The sequence below is a fragment of the Crocodylus siamensis genome, chromosome 15 (genome assembly GCF_052110815.1).
Source record: "Crocodylus siamensis isolate JL-2025a chromosome 15, ASM5211081v1, whole genome shotgun sequence".
Taxonomy (NCBI): Eukaryota; Metazoa; Chordata; order Crocodylia; family Crocodylidae; genus Crocodylus; species Crocodylus siamensis.
Genome location: NC_143409.1, coordinates 52,773,738 through 52,791,451, shown reverse-complemented (window position 1 = coordinate 52,791,451; position 17,714 = coordinate 52,773,738). Strand labels below are relative to the sequence as shown.

Below are 17,714 nucleotides of genomic sequence, written 5' to 3'. Positions count from 1 at the left end.
CCCAGGCCTAAAAACCTTGACAGCAGTGGCAAGGTGGTCCTAAATCTTCAGCATGGAGTCCTTGCTAGAATTTCCAGAAATGCTGGCAAGTGTTTAACTGAAACTATCCAGGAGTTATTAATACTAATAAATTGGTCTTTGGCCTCATCTCTTACCTGTTTTGTAATTTTTGGTGTGGACCATGGGAAGAGACTGGGCTGAGGTAGGGACCAGAGGCTTTGTTTTTCTTCTCGTTTATTCTTTCAAGCTCCCGGGATAGCCAATAGTGATTAGTCCCTGTATCACACAGCAAGACTATTTAAAAAAATGTTTTTAGGATCTTACCAATTTTGAAATAAGAAATAAAAAGTCCAGGGAAATGTTTGAAAAAGTAAGGGTGATGCTGAAGCCTTTTTTTGATGCTCCAGGGAATGCGTGAGAGGCAAGGATTTTTGTGCATGATATCTTTTATTGGACCAACTTGAGAGACGGGAAAGACATAGACAAGCAGCTAGGTACCAAATTAACCTTCCTCCAGTGTCTGAAAAAAAAAGCTGACACAAGTTATACATCAGATACAATCTGCGGAAACTATATGTGGGTAAAACTAGATAAATATGACACAGCAAAATGAATAACCACAGAAAAAAGGTAAAGCACAGCAACACAAGAACACAGATAAGAGATTATTTGTCCCAGAAAAAAACACTCCCTTTCTGACCTCACAGCCTTTGTGCTACAAGAAATGTACAAAACATTTACAAAAGATGGACCTGGGAATAAAAAATCATTAGCTCATGGCATAGTAAAAACCAGGGATTTAATTTGGACATTGATTTCACAGTGCATTATAACCTACTTGATCCCTGCTAAACTCTCTGTACTCCACAGTTATAATAACCCTCCTAAATAGTCTTGCTTTTTCATTTATTAAGTTATCCTTTCTACTTATTTCTCCTACCTGTCAGCTAGTTGACGATGTCTCTTATATCCTGTTTTTATTTATACATGGGGTTTTGCATAGACCAGTCTGCTGTAGAACCTGTATCTGCTTTCAGTGTCAAGCTGTGTCTGGTAATCAAACTCCCATCTGGTGTAAATCAGCAGAGCTCCATTGACCTTGGTGGAGCTCTTCCACTTTACACCCTCTAAGGAGATGTGCCAAACTCCAGAACAAGACAGATGCACATCAACCTTAGAATATGCTTGGTGCAGCAGAGGAAGCTAGAGGGCTTTGTGTTTGCTGCTGGTCAGACAAGAGCATCACTGCTTATACCAGGAGAGCAGCTTTCTGGCAGATCCATCTCAGCTCAGTGCTGCAGGTCTCAGAGTCTGTCTGGTCTCTTTTCAACACACCACAGTTCCTGTCACCACCTTGCTGCATGGGGAACCTGTGGGGAGAAAGAGAAAGTTATTGCTGGCTTGTCTGGACCTCCCTGCCCACATCATTCTGTCCCAGCCCCACGAGACCTGCAGCGGTGGTTTCTTTTTTGCATATTCAGTAGGAAGGGGAGGCTCTGGGGTTAAGTGATGTGTGCGGCCCCAGGAGACACAAGTTCAATTCCAAGGCCCCTGTTTAGAAAAGCGACCACCCAAAGGAGAAGCCAGAGAAAGAAAAGTAAAGCAGCTGGTTAAAGGAGGGTGCATTCCTCCCTGCCTCCCTTGTTATTCCAAATGGAATTGAAAATGCTTGAGCTTCTGTCTGCATTGTCCTATGGACAATGCAGAACAAGCTATGTGCAGCTACCTGCAGCTGTGCAAACAGTAGTAGGAACCATCAGTCACTGCTGTCCTTCTGTGTGGCAGCTGTCCCAGGAGCCCAGCCATGCCTTTACCTCACTGGATTATATTTAAGTGGTTCTTCTCCATCAAGATATAGCTTCCTGATTGACTTGGAAGTTGACAGACAGTCAATGAATGTGGAAAGCAATTGAAATGGTCATGCATTGATAAGAATGGGAAAGAAACAATATCTAGCTGTGTGCATGCACATGTTGGCCTGTAGTTAGATGGTTCAAAAAAAAAGGTACATATAAAGATGTATGTTTTCCAAAGAACTTTGGACTTGTGCATCCAAGGATCTATGACTACCCTGAAAGAGCCAAAAGAGAGCAAATAAAGGAGCTAGCTACAAATATCAAGGAAAATAAAAAGTCCTTTTTTAGATATGTGGGGAGCTGGAGGAAAAGCAAGGGCAGCATTGCACCCCTGCTAAACCAGAGGGGAAAACTGACAACCGATGCCCAGGAAAAAGCTAACTTGCTAAATGGATACTTTGCATCAGTTTTCCATCAGTCCCATGGGACCCCCCTGCCCACTACAGGTCAGGGAGGCCCGGGTCAGGGAGATTCCTTGCCCTCCATTGAAGCAGACCTCGTGAAGGAACACCTCGACAGGCTGGATACCTTCAAGTCAGCCGGCCCTGACGGGTTACACCACGGGGTACTCAGGGAGCTGGCGAGCATCATAGCCCAGCCTCTGGCATGGATCTTCAAGAGTTCTTGGCGCTCTGGTGAAGTGCCCAAAGACTGGAAGAGGGCCAATGTGGTGCCAATCTTCAAGAAAGGGAGGAAAGTAGATCCAGCAAACTACAGGCCCATCAGCCTGACCTCTATCCTGGGGAAAGTCTTGGAAAAGATTATCAAGGAGGCCATCCTTAACAGGCTAACTGAAGGCAATTTCCTGAGGGATACCCAGCATGGGTTTGTTGCGGGTAGGTCTTGCTTGACAAATCTTATTTCCTTTTATGACCAAGTGCCTTATCACCTGGACAAAGGGGAAGAGATGGATGACATATACCTCAACTTTAAAAAAGCCTTCGATCTGGTACCCCACGATCACCTCCTGGTTAAACTGGCTAACTGCGACCTTGACGTCACCACGATCCGCTGGCTGGGAACTGGCTCTGCGGTCGGACCCAGGGGGTGGTGGTCGATGGGAGCCTATCATTATGGTGTCCTGTGACCAGGGGGTCCCACAAGGCTCTGTCCTAGGGCTGATACTGTTTAACATATACATCAATGATGCAGACATTGGTGTCAGAATCGGACTGGCCAAGTTTGCCGATGACACCAAACTCTGGGGTAAAGCATCCACACCTGAGGACAGGAGGGTGATCCGGGTGGATCTGGACAGACTCAAGAAATGGTTAGACGAAAACCTGATGGTGTTTAACACCAGAAATGCAAGGTTCTTCACCTTGGGAGGAAAAACCTGCACCATGCATATAGGCTCGGCAGTGCTACGCTGGTTAGCACTAGAGATGAAAGGGAGCTGGGGCTCATGATTGACCACAAGATGAACATGAGCCTTCAGTGTGATGCTGCGGCTAGTGAAGCAAGCAAAACGCTGGCTTGCATCCATAGATGCTTCTCGAGCAAATCCCGGGATGTCATTCTCCCCTTGTACTCGGCCTCGGTGAGGCCGCAGCTGGAGTACTGTGTCCAGTTTTGGGCTCCACAATTCAAAAAAAGTTATGTGGCAAAGCTTGAGAGGGTGCAGAGGAGAGCCACGCGCATGATCAGAGGGCAGGAAAACAGACCTTATGACGACAGGCTGAGACCCGCGGGGCTCTTTAGCCTGGAAAAGCGCAGGCTCAGGTGATCTGGTGGCCACCTATAAGCGTATCAGGGGTGCTCATCAGAATTTGCGGGAACGACTGTTCACCAGAGCCCCCCAAGGGATGACAAGATTGAACGGTCACAAACTCCACTGTGACTCGTTCAGGCTGGACATAAGAAAAAACTTCTTCACTGTCCGAGCCCCCAATGTTTGGAACAGACTGTCGCCAGAGGCGGTTCAAACACCCACTTTGAACACCTTCAAAACACATTTGGATGTTTATCTTGCTGGGATCCTATGATCCCTCCTGACTTCCTGCCCTTGGGGCGGGGGGCTGGACTCGATGATCCTCCGGGGTTCCTTCCAGCCCAAATGTCTATGAAATCTATGAAATATTTGTTTTCTATTTGATTTTTTGCTCACTTGTAAGCCTGCAACAACGGGACTAGAAGTTTCCCTGGAATTTGCAACATATAAACTATGATTATAACCACCCTAGTTTATCGTAACACAAACATATCAGTAAAAAGTCACACCCTCAATCAACACAGTCATATAAATACATTTCAAGGGTAGACCAGAGCTTAATTGCATGCTGTATGCTCCACAAGTTGAGAAGCCACATCACGAAGTAAACCCTAGCTTTAGTTTTAGTTCCTAGAGCGTGAAATTATAGTACAGACCACACAATCCAGTTTCAGAAGAGATCTCTAAACCCAAATAACCTCTTACACCGAAACTTGGTGCTCTGTTCTTCATAACTTCTGAAATACAAGCTATCCCACAAGCCTTTCTTATGATATGCTGCAGACTTCAACATTTCCCTTGTGAGCTCTTCCAGCTTTATTGAAAGTCTCATGATAGTCTCTGCTTTTAAGTCCCAGCTCCTGGACACATGTGATTACATGAGAAAAACTTCCATTTAAAAGAAGAAAAACAAAAGGTTTCTAGCTCTCCAGGTTGGGAAGAAGACCTTGAAAACATGAACCTCCAAACGCTCAAGTTCTGCAATATGAAACAAAAGAACCCAGGGATTTTTTTAAACTACCTCATGTGTTTTAAATCAGTCTCTTGGCTTCTGGGACCTGACAAGGGGAATGCAGAAGTGGATGCAGTGATGCAGTCGCATCCCTGCCATTAGTCATGCCATAGATGAGATTTTGGTGCAGGGTCTGGCCACAGCCTCTACTTTCACGCAGTTTTTGAGCCCAAGGGATGAGTACTACCACTGCTTGCTGAATTCAGTACGGAAGAGGAGGTTGGGGAAGAGTGAGTAGAGCCAGAGCCCTGTGAAAGTGTGGCCAGAGCCCACCTCAGTCAGCTGATGAGTCCAGAGCTCACTGCTCATGCAGAGCTCCGGCAAGAGTCCACACTGACCAGGCAGTGAGCTCAACATTCACCGCACACGCATGACAGCTGGAGTCAGGGAACGCACTCCTTTGCCCTGCTCCTAGATCTGCTAGTGGGTCCCGACTTGTGGTTTTGGAAGGCTTAGGTTTTTCATTTCTGAAATACAGGGGTATCAAGCCATGAACACTGCATGCCCCAAGAGGCTCGAGGGGGCATGGTGAGCTCCTGCAGGTGGTGGCGGCACTGGCGGCGATGGGAGTGTGGCAGCGGGAAGCGGGAAGCATCCGCAGGCAGCCGTGGCGCTGTCAGCAGCGGGGGGGGATGTTGGTGAGTGCCGACCAGCAGTCAGCGACCACCCACAGATGCCTCCGGCAGTATCGACAGTGGCCAGCGGCAATTGCAGACCACCCACAGATGCCACCGGCAACATTGGCAGTGGCCAGCAACAATTGCAGACCGCCTGCAGATGCCACTGGCAGCATCGGCAGTGGCCAGCGGCAATTGCAGACCTCCCGCAGATGCCACCAGCAGTGTCGGCAGTGGTCAGCGGCAACTGCAGACTGCCCGCAGATGCCTCCGGCAGTATTGGTAGGGGTGGGGATTGGGAAAGGGGGTGGCAAGCGGCTACCACCCACAGGCACTGCCAGCAGCGTTTGCAGCGCCTTTTCACTGGGGGTGCACCACCACACTCAGAGGGCACATGTGCATCCACACGCACCCCCTATAAGCTGCCAATGTGTCAAACTCCCCCGGACCCCCTGGGCAGGATCCAGACCATGAGGCACTTGTGGGACAGACCCAGACCCACCTCCCATGACAGAGAGAGTGGCAGCTGCAGAATGAGCTGCACTGGGGAGTTGCTGGGGTTAATATAGGCATTGCTTCTACCGTCTCCCACCAACAAGTATCCCCAGTATATCTACCTCAGATTGTGATGGCAGGCACCACCCTCACTTGCCTCACCCCTGAATTCCCTGTCCCCCTAGAAGCCCCATGGGCCATATGTTTGCCTGTGGGCTCCACAGGCCATATGTTTGACACCCCTGCTGCAATAGCTTCAGAGGAAGTGAAGTGTTGTGTGGCTCAGGTGCTTCTGTGGTGAGCTGGGGACAAGGCGGTTGTGAATTCAAGCTTTGGTGTGGGACCCAGAGCTTCTCAGGCAGAAAAGGCAGCCCTTGTGGGTTTGAAAAGTTGTTGCTTCCCATGCACTGGTGCAAGCTGGGGACTGACTAGCTAAGCAGCAGCTCTGCAGAAAAGGACCTGGGGGTGACAGTAGACAATGAGCTGAATATGCACCAACAGCATGCTCCTGTTGCAATGAAGGTTAATGGCATACTAGGCTGTATTAGTAGGAGCATTGCCAGCAGATCAAGAGAAGAGATTCTTCCCCTCTGTTTGGCACTGCTGAGGTCACATCTGGAATCCTATGTTCAGTTTTAGGCCCCCCAGGACAAAAAAGATGTGGACAAATTGGAGAGAGACCAGCGATGGAGACAATGAAAATGGTCTGGTGGGCTAGAGGACATGACATCTGCAGAGAGGCTGAGGGAAGTGGGCTTATTTAGTCTGGAGAAGAGAAGGCTGAGGGGAAATTTCATAACAGCCTTCTACTACCTGAAGGGGGGGTCCAAAGAAGATAGAGCTGGACTGTTGTCAGTGGTGGCAGATGACAGAACAAGGAGCAAAGGTCTCAAGCTGCAGCAAGGAAAATTTAGGTTAGATATTAGGAAAAACTTTTTAGCTCGCAGGGTGGTAAAGCACTGGAACAGGTTACCTAGAGAAGTGGTGGACTCTTCATCCTTGGAAGTTTTTAAGACCTGGCTAGACAAGACCTTGGCTGAGATGATCTAGTTGAGGCTGGTCATGCTTTGAGCAAGGGGTTGGACTAGATGTGACCTCCTGAGGTCTCTTCCAACCCTAACTTTCTACGAGCCTATGAGATACGAACTTTTGTATCTCCTGAATGAGCTAATTGTGCTTAATGTTTTTCAAATGTTCCATAGTTAAAAAGCAATCAAACACAAAGAATAAACTCAAGATAGAGAAAATCACTCTCCCCCCCCCCCCGCACACCCCTGCCCCCTCCCATAAAAAAACCATGCATTAGAAAAGACTCACAGTTTTTCATCTAACAGGGAGCCATTCATCCACATCCACTTCCTCTCAAGAGATTTAAAGTGAAGTCCAATCCAAATAGGATTTCTCACCTGTGTGATTGTCTGTATATAGCCCTGTAAAATATAGAGAGGCACATAGGTGAATACATTGGGCTATAACTCTCTTAGCACTCATCTTTGTCAGTGCTGCCAGCACTCATCTGATTCAGTTGACAAAGACACAAGCACCAACATATGCATGTACATATGCATACCTTAAAGCATAGTGTAACTGAGATGTTGGCACCTGAAGCAGCTGATTTTTAAACAAACGTTTTGATATCTTGCTGCTAGGGGTGACATTTCATTTTTATCATCTTAGGGTTTATTTACACTTAGAGCTGTATAAGAATAGGTGTTCTGGAATAGTAATTCTGAAATACCTATTTGGAAACAACATCAGATTAAGTCTACTGATTGTTCTCGAACAGCCAACCGCCACCTCCACCGCATAGCTCCACGTTTCTTAAACACATCCCCAGTACTTTCATGTGTGGATACTCTTATCCCAAAAGAAATGTGTCCACACTCAGAATTACTGACGGCTTGTCTAATGGGGATTCTCAGATCACTAGAAGAGAACTCAGATCACTTTTTCCTAAGTGGACAATGAATTAAGCTCCCATGTGGCTACTGCTATTCAGGAGTTAAAACAGTCCTTAATTCAGTCTAGTTTACTGCACTTCCACAGCAAATACAGCTACAGGTTTCCCTTGATTTATGCGGTACATGCATTCCCGGAGAACGGCACATAAATTGAATTTGCACAAAGCGAACCCACTTTACGATGTAACAAACAGGGATAGGTTCCCATGGTGGTGAGAGAGGGAGGAAGGGAGTGAGGCTGACTAGGGAAGGGGTGGAGGGAGGGGTGCTGCTCCCAAGGCTGCACAAGGCAGCAAAGCAGAGGGAACAGAGCAGCACTCACCCCAGCCCCGGCTGCAGAGGCCCCAGAGCGGACAGCACCAGCAGCCTGTAGCCACTGGGCTGCACTGTGCTCTGCCTGTCCCTCTGCACCTGGCCTCCACCTCTCCGCACTCACCTCTGCTCCTGGGCAGCGCTGTGCCCTGGTGCAGGCAGCTGGTGTCGGCTGCTCCTGGGGCTGCGCCAGCATGGGCGGTGGGGGGTGAGTGCGAACTAGCAGAGCCACGGGCAGCCCAGCCCTGGCTGCAGTGGCCCTGGGAGTGGCCAATGCCAGCTGCCTCTAGCCGCTGGGCTGCACTGTGACCTGGTGCAGGCAGCTAGTGTCGGCTGCTCCTGGGACCGCTGCAGGCAGGGCTGGGGTAAGTGGGGCTACGGCCCTTTCCCCTCCCCCCACAGACTTACCTGCTTGGTTGGGGGAGGCGTCTATGCGGACCGCATAAGAGCAAATTTACCTCGCATGTAACAATTGATGGGTCTAAATATGCTCATCACATAAGAGCAAATTTGCATATAAAGAACCCGCATAAATTGAGGGAAACCTGTAATTTGAAGGAAGGCCACTGTAATTCTGAAGAGCAGTGTCCACACTGGTATTCACTGTGGTTTCAATAATCCACTTGAAAATGCATGCCTTTACCCAAAGTGGATGAATTTCCCTGTATATTCCTATGTAGATAAACCCTGAGGAATAAAGGATGCACTCTAACTCCACACACTGTGTGAATCCAATTCATTTTCCAGTGTCAGCAACCTCTGTTAATTCGGGACTGCTGCCCCTACCACCCCACAGCAACATGAATGGTACCATCTCCTCCTGGTTCTGGATCACTAGTAACCAAGAGCTCCTCCTCACGCAGTCCTCACTGCTGCTGTTCCACATTTTGTTTTCTTTGGACACCCAGTAACATTTCCCCTTGTGCAGCAGCCAGTCCCTGGGACAGAAGATGCACTGGGAGCTCTCTGCAGGGGAAATTAGAGAGAAGGAGGTCCCTCAGATGAGTCTGGAGATGCTGAGCATGGATTACTCCTTAATTTCTTCCCCATCAATAGTGTCCTGGGGCTGAGTAGGGGGTTGGTAGGTCTGTGAGAGAAGTTGCAGGCTTAAGACAGTGGTGGAGAGGGGAATTAGGGGTTGGGGTCAGGAGCAGTGGCAGAGCTGAAGGGAGGCAAGGGAGACCAGGTTGGGTATAGCAAAGGGGTCGTGCATCAGGATTAAAGGTCACTGGCAGAGTTGGGGGTGGGCTATGGCCAGGGAATGGTAAGGGGCTAGAGACTGGGACTAAGAAGCACTGGCAGAGTTGGCACTGAAAGGGAAGGGACTGGACTGTAAATCCTACCACAGCCCTTTAATCTTATTTGCTTTGCATGTGGGGCAGGCAACAGCCCCCTCCTCCCCACCACCCTCAACTCCTTGTTTTCATCTTTGTTAGCTTTGTTTTAGTTTTCATCACAATAAAAAAGGCTACAGAAAGAGTGTATTTTAATATCATGCCATTTGTAGTGCATCAGATTTAGGAGTTTATGGAAATAGAATCAAAAAATAAAAGTAATGAAAGATAAGTTATGAAGTGAAGACAGTTTTGTGCTGTTGAAAACAACCATTTGCATGGTCCCAAACTGGATTTTTTTTTTTTTTCAAATTTCCATTCCACACAAAATTCTAAAATTCAGGCTTTTTTTTGTTTCAAATTCAGAATGAAGGGAAAGAGGATTGGACATGCTGTTGTTACCCCTGAAATAGCCATGGTGGTTATTCCAGGTACCAGGTCATGTCATAAACCTGCATGGCAGGCCTGGATGGGAGAGAAAGTGTAGAAGTCAGGTTTAACACCCATAGGTCGTGAGTCCCGACCCCATAGGATCCGGCTGCCTCACATGGGCAGAGGCTCCCAGATGCATGGAGATGTGTTTACCTGCTGAGCTGCCCTGGCCTGGCTCACACAACACCCGTCTCAGGTCAAACACCAGGTTCTCCAGCTGGCTGGCATTGCACATGCTTTGGGAACCACTCTGCATGAGCCCACTGCCTGCACAGGCCTGTGAGGCTGCTCCAGCTGCTGGGGGCTCCTGCAAGACTGTAAAACAACATCTCCGGTGAATGAGTGTCACTGCATGTGGCGTATGAATGCTAGCAGGCAAGTGAGGGACATGTCACCTAGTGGAGTCTTGGGGCCACATGAAGGACTGGGAGGAAAAATGTCTACAGGTGTAATTAATGCTGTTTGGCTATACTGAGCAGTAAATTTACTACCTGCATATACAAGTAGTAATTTTACGGCTCAGTAGACTAATTTACTGTGCACTAAGTGCCTGCACGTATAGATAGTGACACCTTACTGCACAGTAGATTAGTTTACTGTACAGTCAAGTGTCTCGTATAGACACAGCCACTGATACATGACACTCAGTTTCATCTTTCTCTTCTGTGACCCTCACCCAGAGGCCAAGCATCCTAGAAGAGGTCACATGATGTCCAACACCAACCTCTTGACTTCCCAATCCCTCTTTTTCAGGGGCTTCCCGCTCTCTCATCTTACTTGGAGTGTTTTGTGACCACATTTCCTGCCCTCACTGCCCCATTCCTTTCTTCCCATGGTATCAGGGGCTCTATATGCACCCCTTCCCTCAGGGTCCCTCCCACCAGGATCTTGCATGTTCCCATCTCTCATATCACTGTCTCCCACCATGTTTGGGGCCTGGATGCCAGCTTTCCCACATATCAGAATTGCCCCAAATTCCCTTTCAGGTGTTCTCCCCATGCCTCTATGCCTTTTCTCTAGCCCCCACTACCTTTCCCCTAGCCTCCTCCAGCGTCCTGATTACAGTCTCACTGCCAAGGGCTCTGTCTGCCTGCTCTTCCCGATTGACCCTTTCTCCCAGCAGGGTTCTGCTCACCCTATTTTCCCCCACCTCTCCCAAAGCATTTATCCCCACCCCGCACTTTCCTCCTCCAGGTACAGAGAAAGGGATGCATTTCCCCCCTCCCCTCTCTCCTCCCCCCTTATTTTTTTGTCTGGGGTGGATAAGTCATCCAGTGTGTCAACACGTTCCATCATCTGGCACATGGGCAAAGATGACACAGGGATGTTTTGCTTGAGAGCTGTTAACTGGTGTTACCCATGGTTCTTTGATCTAAGCAAAACTGCACAGGTGCTGGGAGCTATGTGTGACACAGCCACTTTGCAAGTGTCAAACTGATTCATTGCATCATCAGAAGAAAGAAAGGCTTAAACGAAAAAACAAGAAGATGAAGTGGGGGGGAGCACTACTTAGAGCAGCGGCTGTTTAAATCATTTTCTGATGTATATTATTTAATTTTTAACCAGTCAAATGAAAAGACACAATGTATAAAATAAAACTAAATGAATAGTACTGGGGGGGTTCATTCTGTGTGAAGAAAATCATTTGGAAAAAATGTACAATGACTATGATGGAAAACTCCCAAACAACTCCACTGCTAAGCCAGCACTGCTGTACAAAAAAAAGGTCACTGATTGTTTCACCTTTAATGAAAAAAAAAATCTCCTTCCTCTCCATTTTCTTCATACTTGAAAATATTTGAGCCACTTTTACTCAATTTATGAAAATCGTTGAGAACCAAGATGGCAATACTTACTGTGAAAGGTGCCACTTGGGGGATTGGTAAGCAATAAAAGGCTTCTTATTATGAGAATGTCTTCACCATAAGTAACCCTGTGTTACATATAGTTGAATTAAGTGGCCTCAATCTACTCACCCTGCAGAGTCAGCACTACAATTATTCCCAGCAGGGTAACATACCCAGCTACTCCAATTTTCCAGAAGAGCTGATGCCAGCGTGGACACTCAGGAGAAGCTGGAAAATTCACCGTTTGGTAAAATGAGAGTTAGTGGCTGAGGTAGGAACAGATCTCTTTGCATCACCGTTCAGAAGCTTAACCCAGAAACCATCCTTCCTTGACTCTTCTGGCTTATCCGGTTGTATATAAATAGTAGTAGACTATCAGGGCTACCAAAAACCAGCATCAAGAAAAGCAGCCATTTTATGAATACCCCTTTCAATCTTTTGCCTGCCCCCTTAAACTATTAAGTTTTAAAATGTAAGCCATGGCTTAGCAGTCTGCAGGGAAACTCTTTCTGCTCCTGAGCCTTGATGGGACCCTTGTCCAGCTGACATTATGTTTGGATGATGACCTTCTAGCTGGTCCTCTGCTTTGGTGGTGAGTGCTATATAGAAATGGAAGAGTGGGTAATGCATGGGATGAGGTGTTAACTAGTAAAGGGGGAGATGTTTCCTGGTGCAGGAGAGGAGTAGGTAGAAAGGCAGGAAAGGACAGCTCCAGGGGACTCATGGGAAGGGAATAGGGGGACCATCTGAACCTGAGCTGCAGCCTGCCTCTACACTGCTAAGTGGGTGGGTTAGAACCTATATTGACGCTGACCTGTGTCCCCTTGCCTAGTGGGCAGAATCAAGGACAAAGCACCTATAAACCCAGATGCTGGAAGCCTGTGTTTGTGTGGATGGGAGGAGACTTTGAACTACAATCCAGATAGGGTGTGTTTTCACTGCCAGCTCTCAGGGCTGTGTGAATAGAATTAATTCTCTCTGGACTGACAGGCTAAACTCTGCACCCATAGAAACACTGGAACATATCAAGAACTATTCCACGACTGATTTTCTTGAAAGAAAGTAAGTAATAAAACAACCATGTATCTTACTGGAAAGCTTGGCCAGGAGTCCAATGAAGATAACAGTTAGCAGCTTCAAATGGGGTGGTATATAAAAACACATCATGTTGGGCCAAATCTTAGCTGTGTGACAGTATGTATTTTCCTGTCTAGGTATTTTTTCCATGCGACTTAGTGGTCATGGTCTCTGGTTAGAGTCAGGGAGCCATGTCTAGATTCAGGCTGCAGGAAATAGATAAGGATTTGGTCCACAGAAAGTAAGATAAGCTTTCTCTTGTAAGCTGCCTGCCACAGTCTGTCACATTCGTCTTTTAAAGCTCACCAGCTTGGTCATCCAGAATTCCCTGCTTACAGGACAAAGAAGGTACATTGGGTCCATGTCATGGCTACACTGCAAGGTACCAAAGGCACCAAGACTCAGACCTTCTTACAGTGAAAGGGTGATTGCAGAACCCACTTTTGCACCCATCCATGGGAGGAGCTGATACCCTTCTGCAGTGCCAAGGACCTGGGTTCAGAAGGCAGACTCAGAACCGAAAGGTGAGACTATCTGGCTTAGAGAAACTATGCAGAGCTCACATGATGTCCTAGGCCCAAATCCAGGTGCTCAAAACAAAAGGTGTGCCATACATGTTGGAACTTAGCTGTAGCCTGCATGATGAGCCCTTGGAGGAAGACAGAGGTAGAAAAGCTGTTTCTTTGGGGCAAGGCAGAAGGATCTATGGCTGGGATGCTAGATGGCCTCACTCCAGAAACTAGGATGTGTGGCCCTTTCATAAATGCATGCATTGCACCAAAGGAAAGTAGAAACTTGGTCACAGGGTTAGGGAAGAGTATAAGAACATTGCACAGGCATGCGGGGAGAAAAATTAGGAAGGCCAAGGTACTATTTGTGATGCAGCTGCCAAGGGGCATAAAAAGGGCTTCTATAAGTATGTCAGAAGTAAAACCAGAAACTCTGTAAGTCCCTTACGGAAAGCAGGAGGCAATCTAGTCACAGATGATGCACAGAAGGCTGAAGTGTTTCATGCCTTTTTTACTACAGTTTTCACAAACAGCAGCAGCTACCAGATGATAAATGCAGTTGGCAATAGAGATAGGGAAGGAGACAAACAGCCTAGAGTAATGGGAGAACAGGTGAGGAATTAGAGAAGCTAGATGCTTTCAAGTCAACAAGGAATTGACGGCAAGGGTACTGAAGTCAGCAAAGGTACTAAAGGAATTGGTTAAGGTAATTTCAGAGCCTTTGGCTCTCCTTTTTGATAATTCATTTAGGTTGGGCAAGGTGCTAGATGTATAGATGAGAGAAAATATAGTGCCCATCTTTAAGAATGGGAAGTAGGAGAATCTGGGGAACTACAGACCAATCAGCCTGACCTCTATACCCAGAAAAATCATGGAGTGGATCCTCAAGGAAGCCATTGCAAAGCACCTAGAGGAGAAAGCAATCAAGAACAATCAGCATAGATTCACCAAGAGCAAGTTATGCCTAACTAATCTGATTTCTTTCTATGATAAAGCAAGCTCTGTGGATAAAAGGAAAGCAGTGAACGTGGCATACCTTAATTCTAGCAAGGCTTTTGACACTGTCTCCCATGCTGCCTTCATTAACAACCTAAGGAAATACAGACTAGATGAAAATAAGGTGGATATATAACCAGAGGGATCATCATATTCAGTGAGTAGTCTTCAATAGCTCAACATCTAGCTTGGAGGAGGCATCAAGAGGGGTTCCCCAGGGGTCTGCCCTGGGTCTGGTATTATTCCATGATTTGGATGATGGGATTAAGTGTACTTCAAGCAAATTTGTGGATGACACCGAGTTGAGCGGAATTATGGATACTCTGGAGGGCAGGGCTAGGACCCAGAATGACCTGGATAGACTGGAGAAATGACCCACAGTCAACCAGATGAGATTCAGCAAGGACAAATGCAAAGCCCTGCACGTGGAATGGAATAACTGCACTCACACATACAGACTGGAGAATGACTGGTTTGGCTGCAGTATAACAGAGAAAGACCTTGGGGTTATAGTAGGTCATAAGCTGAATATAAGTCTGCACTATGTTCTTGCGGCAAAAAGGCCAACAGCATCCTAAGTGTTATTAACAGGAGTCCCACTTGCAAATCAAGGGAAGTGATTCTTCCACTCTATTTACTCCAGGTGAGGCCTCACCAGTGCTGCTGTGTCCAGTTTTGGGCCCCACACTTCAAGGAAGATGCAGACAATTTGGAAAAAGTCAAAGGCAGGACAATAAAAATGATTATGGGACTGGGAGGTAAGGCTTATGAGGAAAGGCTGAAAGAATTAAGGTTCTGCATGCTTGGAAATTTTCAAAAGCAGGTTAAACAGACACGTGGCTTCGATGGTTTAGTCAGGGATGATCTTGCCTTGAGCTGAGGGCTGAATTAGGTGGCCTTGTGAGATCCCTTTCAGTCCTACTTTCCTATGATTCCTATGAAACCACCCTCATTCTGTATCACTGGTTTATCATCCATATTAGAAATGGACCTGGGAGTCCTAGAATCTAGCTACTTCTTGGCTAAAGGCTACATTACATTGTATTTAAGGCCAAAGAAAATAAGAGAGAGTAAGTAGAGTCTTCAAAAGAGGAACTTTACAGGGTTTGTCTTCTGATATTTAAAATCCCCCCTCACAAGACATTTTTTAGGGCAGAGTTCTTGCCCAGAAGACAAAGATAGGCTGCATGGCTAAAGACTGAAACCGAGCACTTCCCTCCGTCCCTTCTGCATGGTGTGGGTGACACTGAAACCAGATGAGGAGTAGAAAGGATCACAGTCCTGAAGTGAAGTTCAGACCTGATTAGCAGAGCCTTGGTTCAGGAAATCAAGTGCCCAGGGACAAAACATGAAGGAGGAAGACATAATGTTAAAGTAAGTTGGCTTTCATCTTGTTTTATTACTTCAGACCCAATATTAATTGATTCATGTAATGGAGTGAGAAGGGGCTGGGCTGGGAAAAGAAAAGATCTGGTCCAAAAAAAAAAGGACCCTCAAGTGGAAGGTGTGGGAGACACTGTGCTAACGCTGCCTGTCACTTATTCTAATCCTATGATGGCCTGTTCAAACTATTATCCCAGTCTTGTTTCCAGTGCCATGGCAAGGAAGTTTGGTGCCCAGGGCAAAGCCTGCAGCAGCAGCCTGCCCCTGCCTCGCACAAAGGCCCAGGGGGCACACGCCCCGCCATGCTTGCCCAGGAGTGCACACAGCGGCAGGAGCCACCCTCCCCCTGCCCCATGCCCCCACCTCCCCCAAACGAGCCACTCTTGGCTTCATCCTGTGCCCCGCGTCAGCTGGGCAGCATCTGTTGTGCCCCTTAGTTTTGGCACCTGGGGCGGTTGCTCGATTTGCCTGCCCTCCCCCCCTCCCCCCCGCTACGGCACTACTTGTTTCTCGGTAAAGAGAAACATGTCTCAGTTGCAAATATACCATTATCCAGGAAGAAAGGACCATTAAGCCACATCAGTCAATATAATCAGCCTCGGATACATGTGGGGGGTGGGGGGCTGATCTGGTTTGGAGATGCGGTCCCCATTTTTCTCTGCTAGACTCCCCAGGCTACATTCCTTTCCATTCCCATTCTTGTTTTGCCCTACAGCCAACACCATGAAGTCAGAGACCAGATCTGTGCCTCCTTCTCTGTGCCCTGCTGCAGCCGCTATTGCCTCCCATGATGACTTTCCACACCCTAAATAATCCTCTACCCAAATTTGAGGGAGTTGGGGCTGGGCTCTGGCCATGGAGAACCCCGTGTGACTCTGGAGAGACTTCACTGATTCTAATAGGCATCACATCCACATTTATACCTGCTTAAGAGAGCTCAGGATCTTTGTTTTCTCAAACAAGAGGTGTTCACCCCAGTCTCTGAAGATCCCCAGTTTTCTAGGCCTGACCTCTCTCATTCTTTCCCCTATTCAGTTGTTGTCACCTCAGCCATTTTTTTTCTAGAGATGCTTTCCAAGAGATTAAAACCCAGCACGTTAACCTGCTTCCACACCAAATCTGTTAAAAAAATTAAGCCTGGATTTGTTAAAAAAGAAATTAAGCCTGGATAGGTTGTCCTGGTGTGGCTGTGCAAGGCTTTCGCTGGCTGGGAGGGATCCTGTGAGCCCTTAGTATTGATGCTGTACAATGTTTCATAGGATCAGTGAGAATCAGGGCTGGAAGGGACCTATCAGCTATCTCCCACCTATCATTTTGCAGCCTAGATCCCGACCAGAGGTCTTCATTAGCCACAGACCAGTGTCTCCGTTCTGGAAAGTCTTGCTCTGCTCTTCCACCTGGAGAGTTGACAGAAAGCACAGAAAACTGGAGCACACTTACCATGGGGACGAGAGGAACATGGCAGTTTTGCTCCGGGGAGGTTTAAATCAGCATAGACAATGTCCTCAGCCATGGTATGTACTGCTCAAGATGAAGGTGACTGAAAAATAGATCCTTCAGTGGGGAGATCCACAGATTACTAGAAACCAAAGCAAGCCACGTGGCCTAAGTCAGCAAGTACCTCCTCTTCAAGCAGTTGAGCTTCTTTCCTATTGCGATGCTGTGGGTTTCCTTCATCCTTTTAAGGCTCAAGACTGAAGAGCTCGCATTAATCAGAGGGACTGCATCACAGACCCAGGTTGCATTTGGCAACTGGTGTTACACACAGTGCCCTCCCCTCTCCATCAGCCCCTAGTTTCTCTGCACTTTGAGTAAGTCAGCCCCCTAGTCTGCTGCAAACGGCAGCTCTGAGAGCTCAGGGGAGGTTTCTTGTCATACAAAGAGTGGGGAAATCTTGATAAGTTAAATCACATGAGGCATTTTTCTACTGAAGCTGCCTGGAGCAGTTGAGCGAATGATTCAAACCTGGCCCCTTTCTTGTCCAGCAGTTACAGTCTTGCACTGATGGCCCCTCCGAAGACAGCTGGTGCTGGGTATCTAGAAGATCATGCTTGGCTGACCCCGCCATGTCCTGTGCCAGTGCTGCTCTAGGGCAGAAGGCTCATGGTGGCTTTAATCTGAGAGCTAGGAGTCATGAACAAGCCCCATGGAGCTCCTGAAACACATAGTCCT

At 47.4% G+C, this 17,714-nt stretch overlaps 1 protein-coding gene across 1 annotated transcript; it reads right to left on the bottom strand.

Moving 5' to 3' along the window:
• Positions 1-441: 441 nt before the first annotated feature.
• On the bottom strand, positions 442-17,096 carry LOC149852842 (killer cell lectin-like receptor subfamily B member 1B allele A). The gene is made up of 6 exons (XM_090029336.1): positions 16,983-17,096; positions 11,707-11,805; positions 9,884-10,045; positions 8,776-8,930; positions 7,009-7,121; positions 442-1,370 (listed from the first exon to the last, which is right to left on the bottom strand). Exons 1-6 carry the CDS (start codon positions 17,053-17,055, stop codon positions 1,250-1,252), a joined length of 723 nt encoding a protein of 240 aa, XP_089885462.1. The 5' UTR covers positions 17,056-17,096; the 3' UTR covers positions 442-1,249.
• Positions 17,097-17,714: the final 618 nt, after the last annotated feature.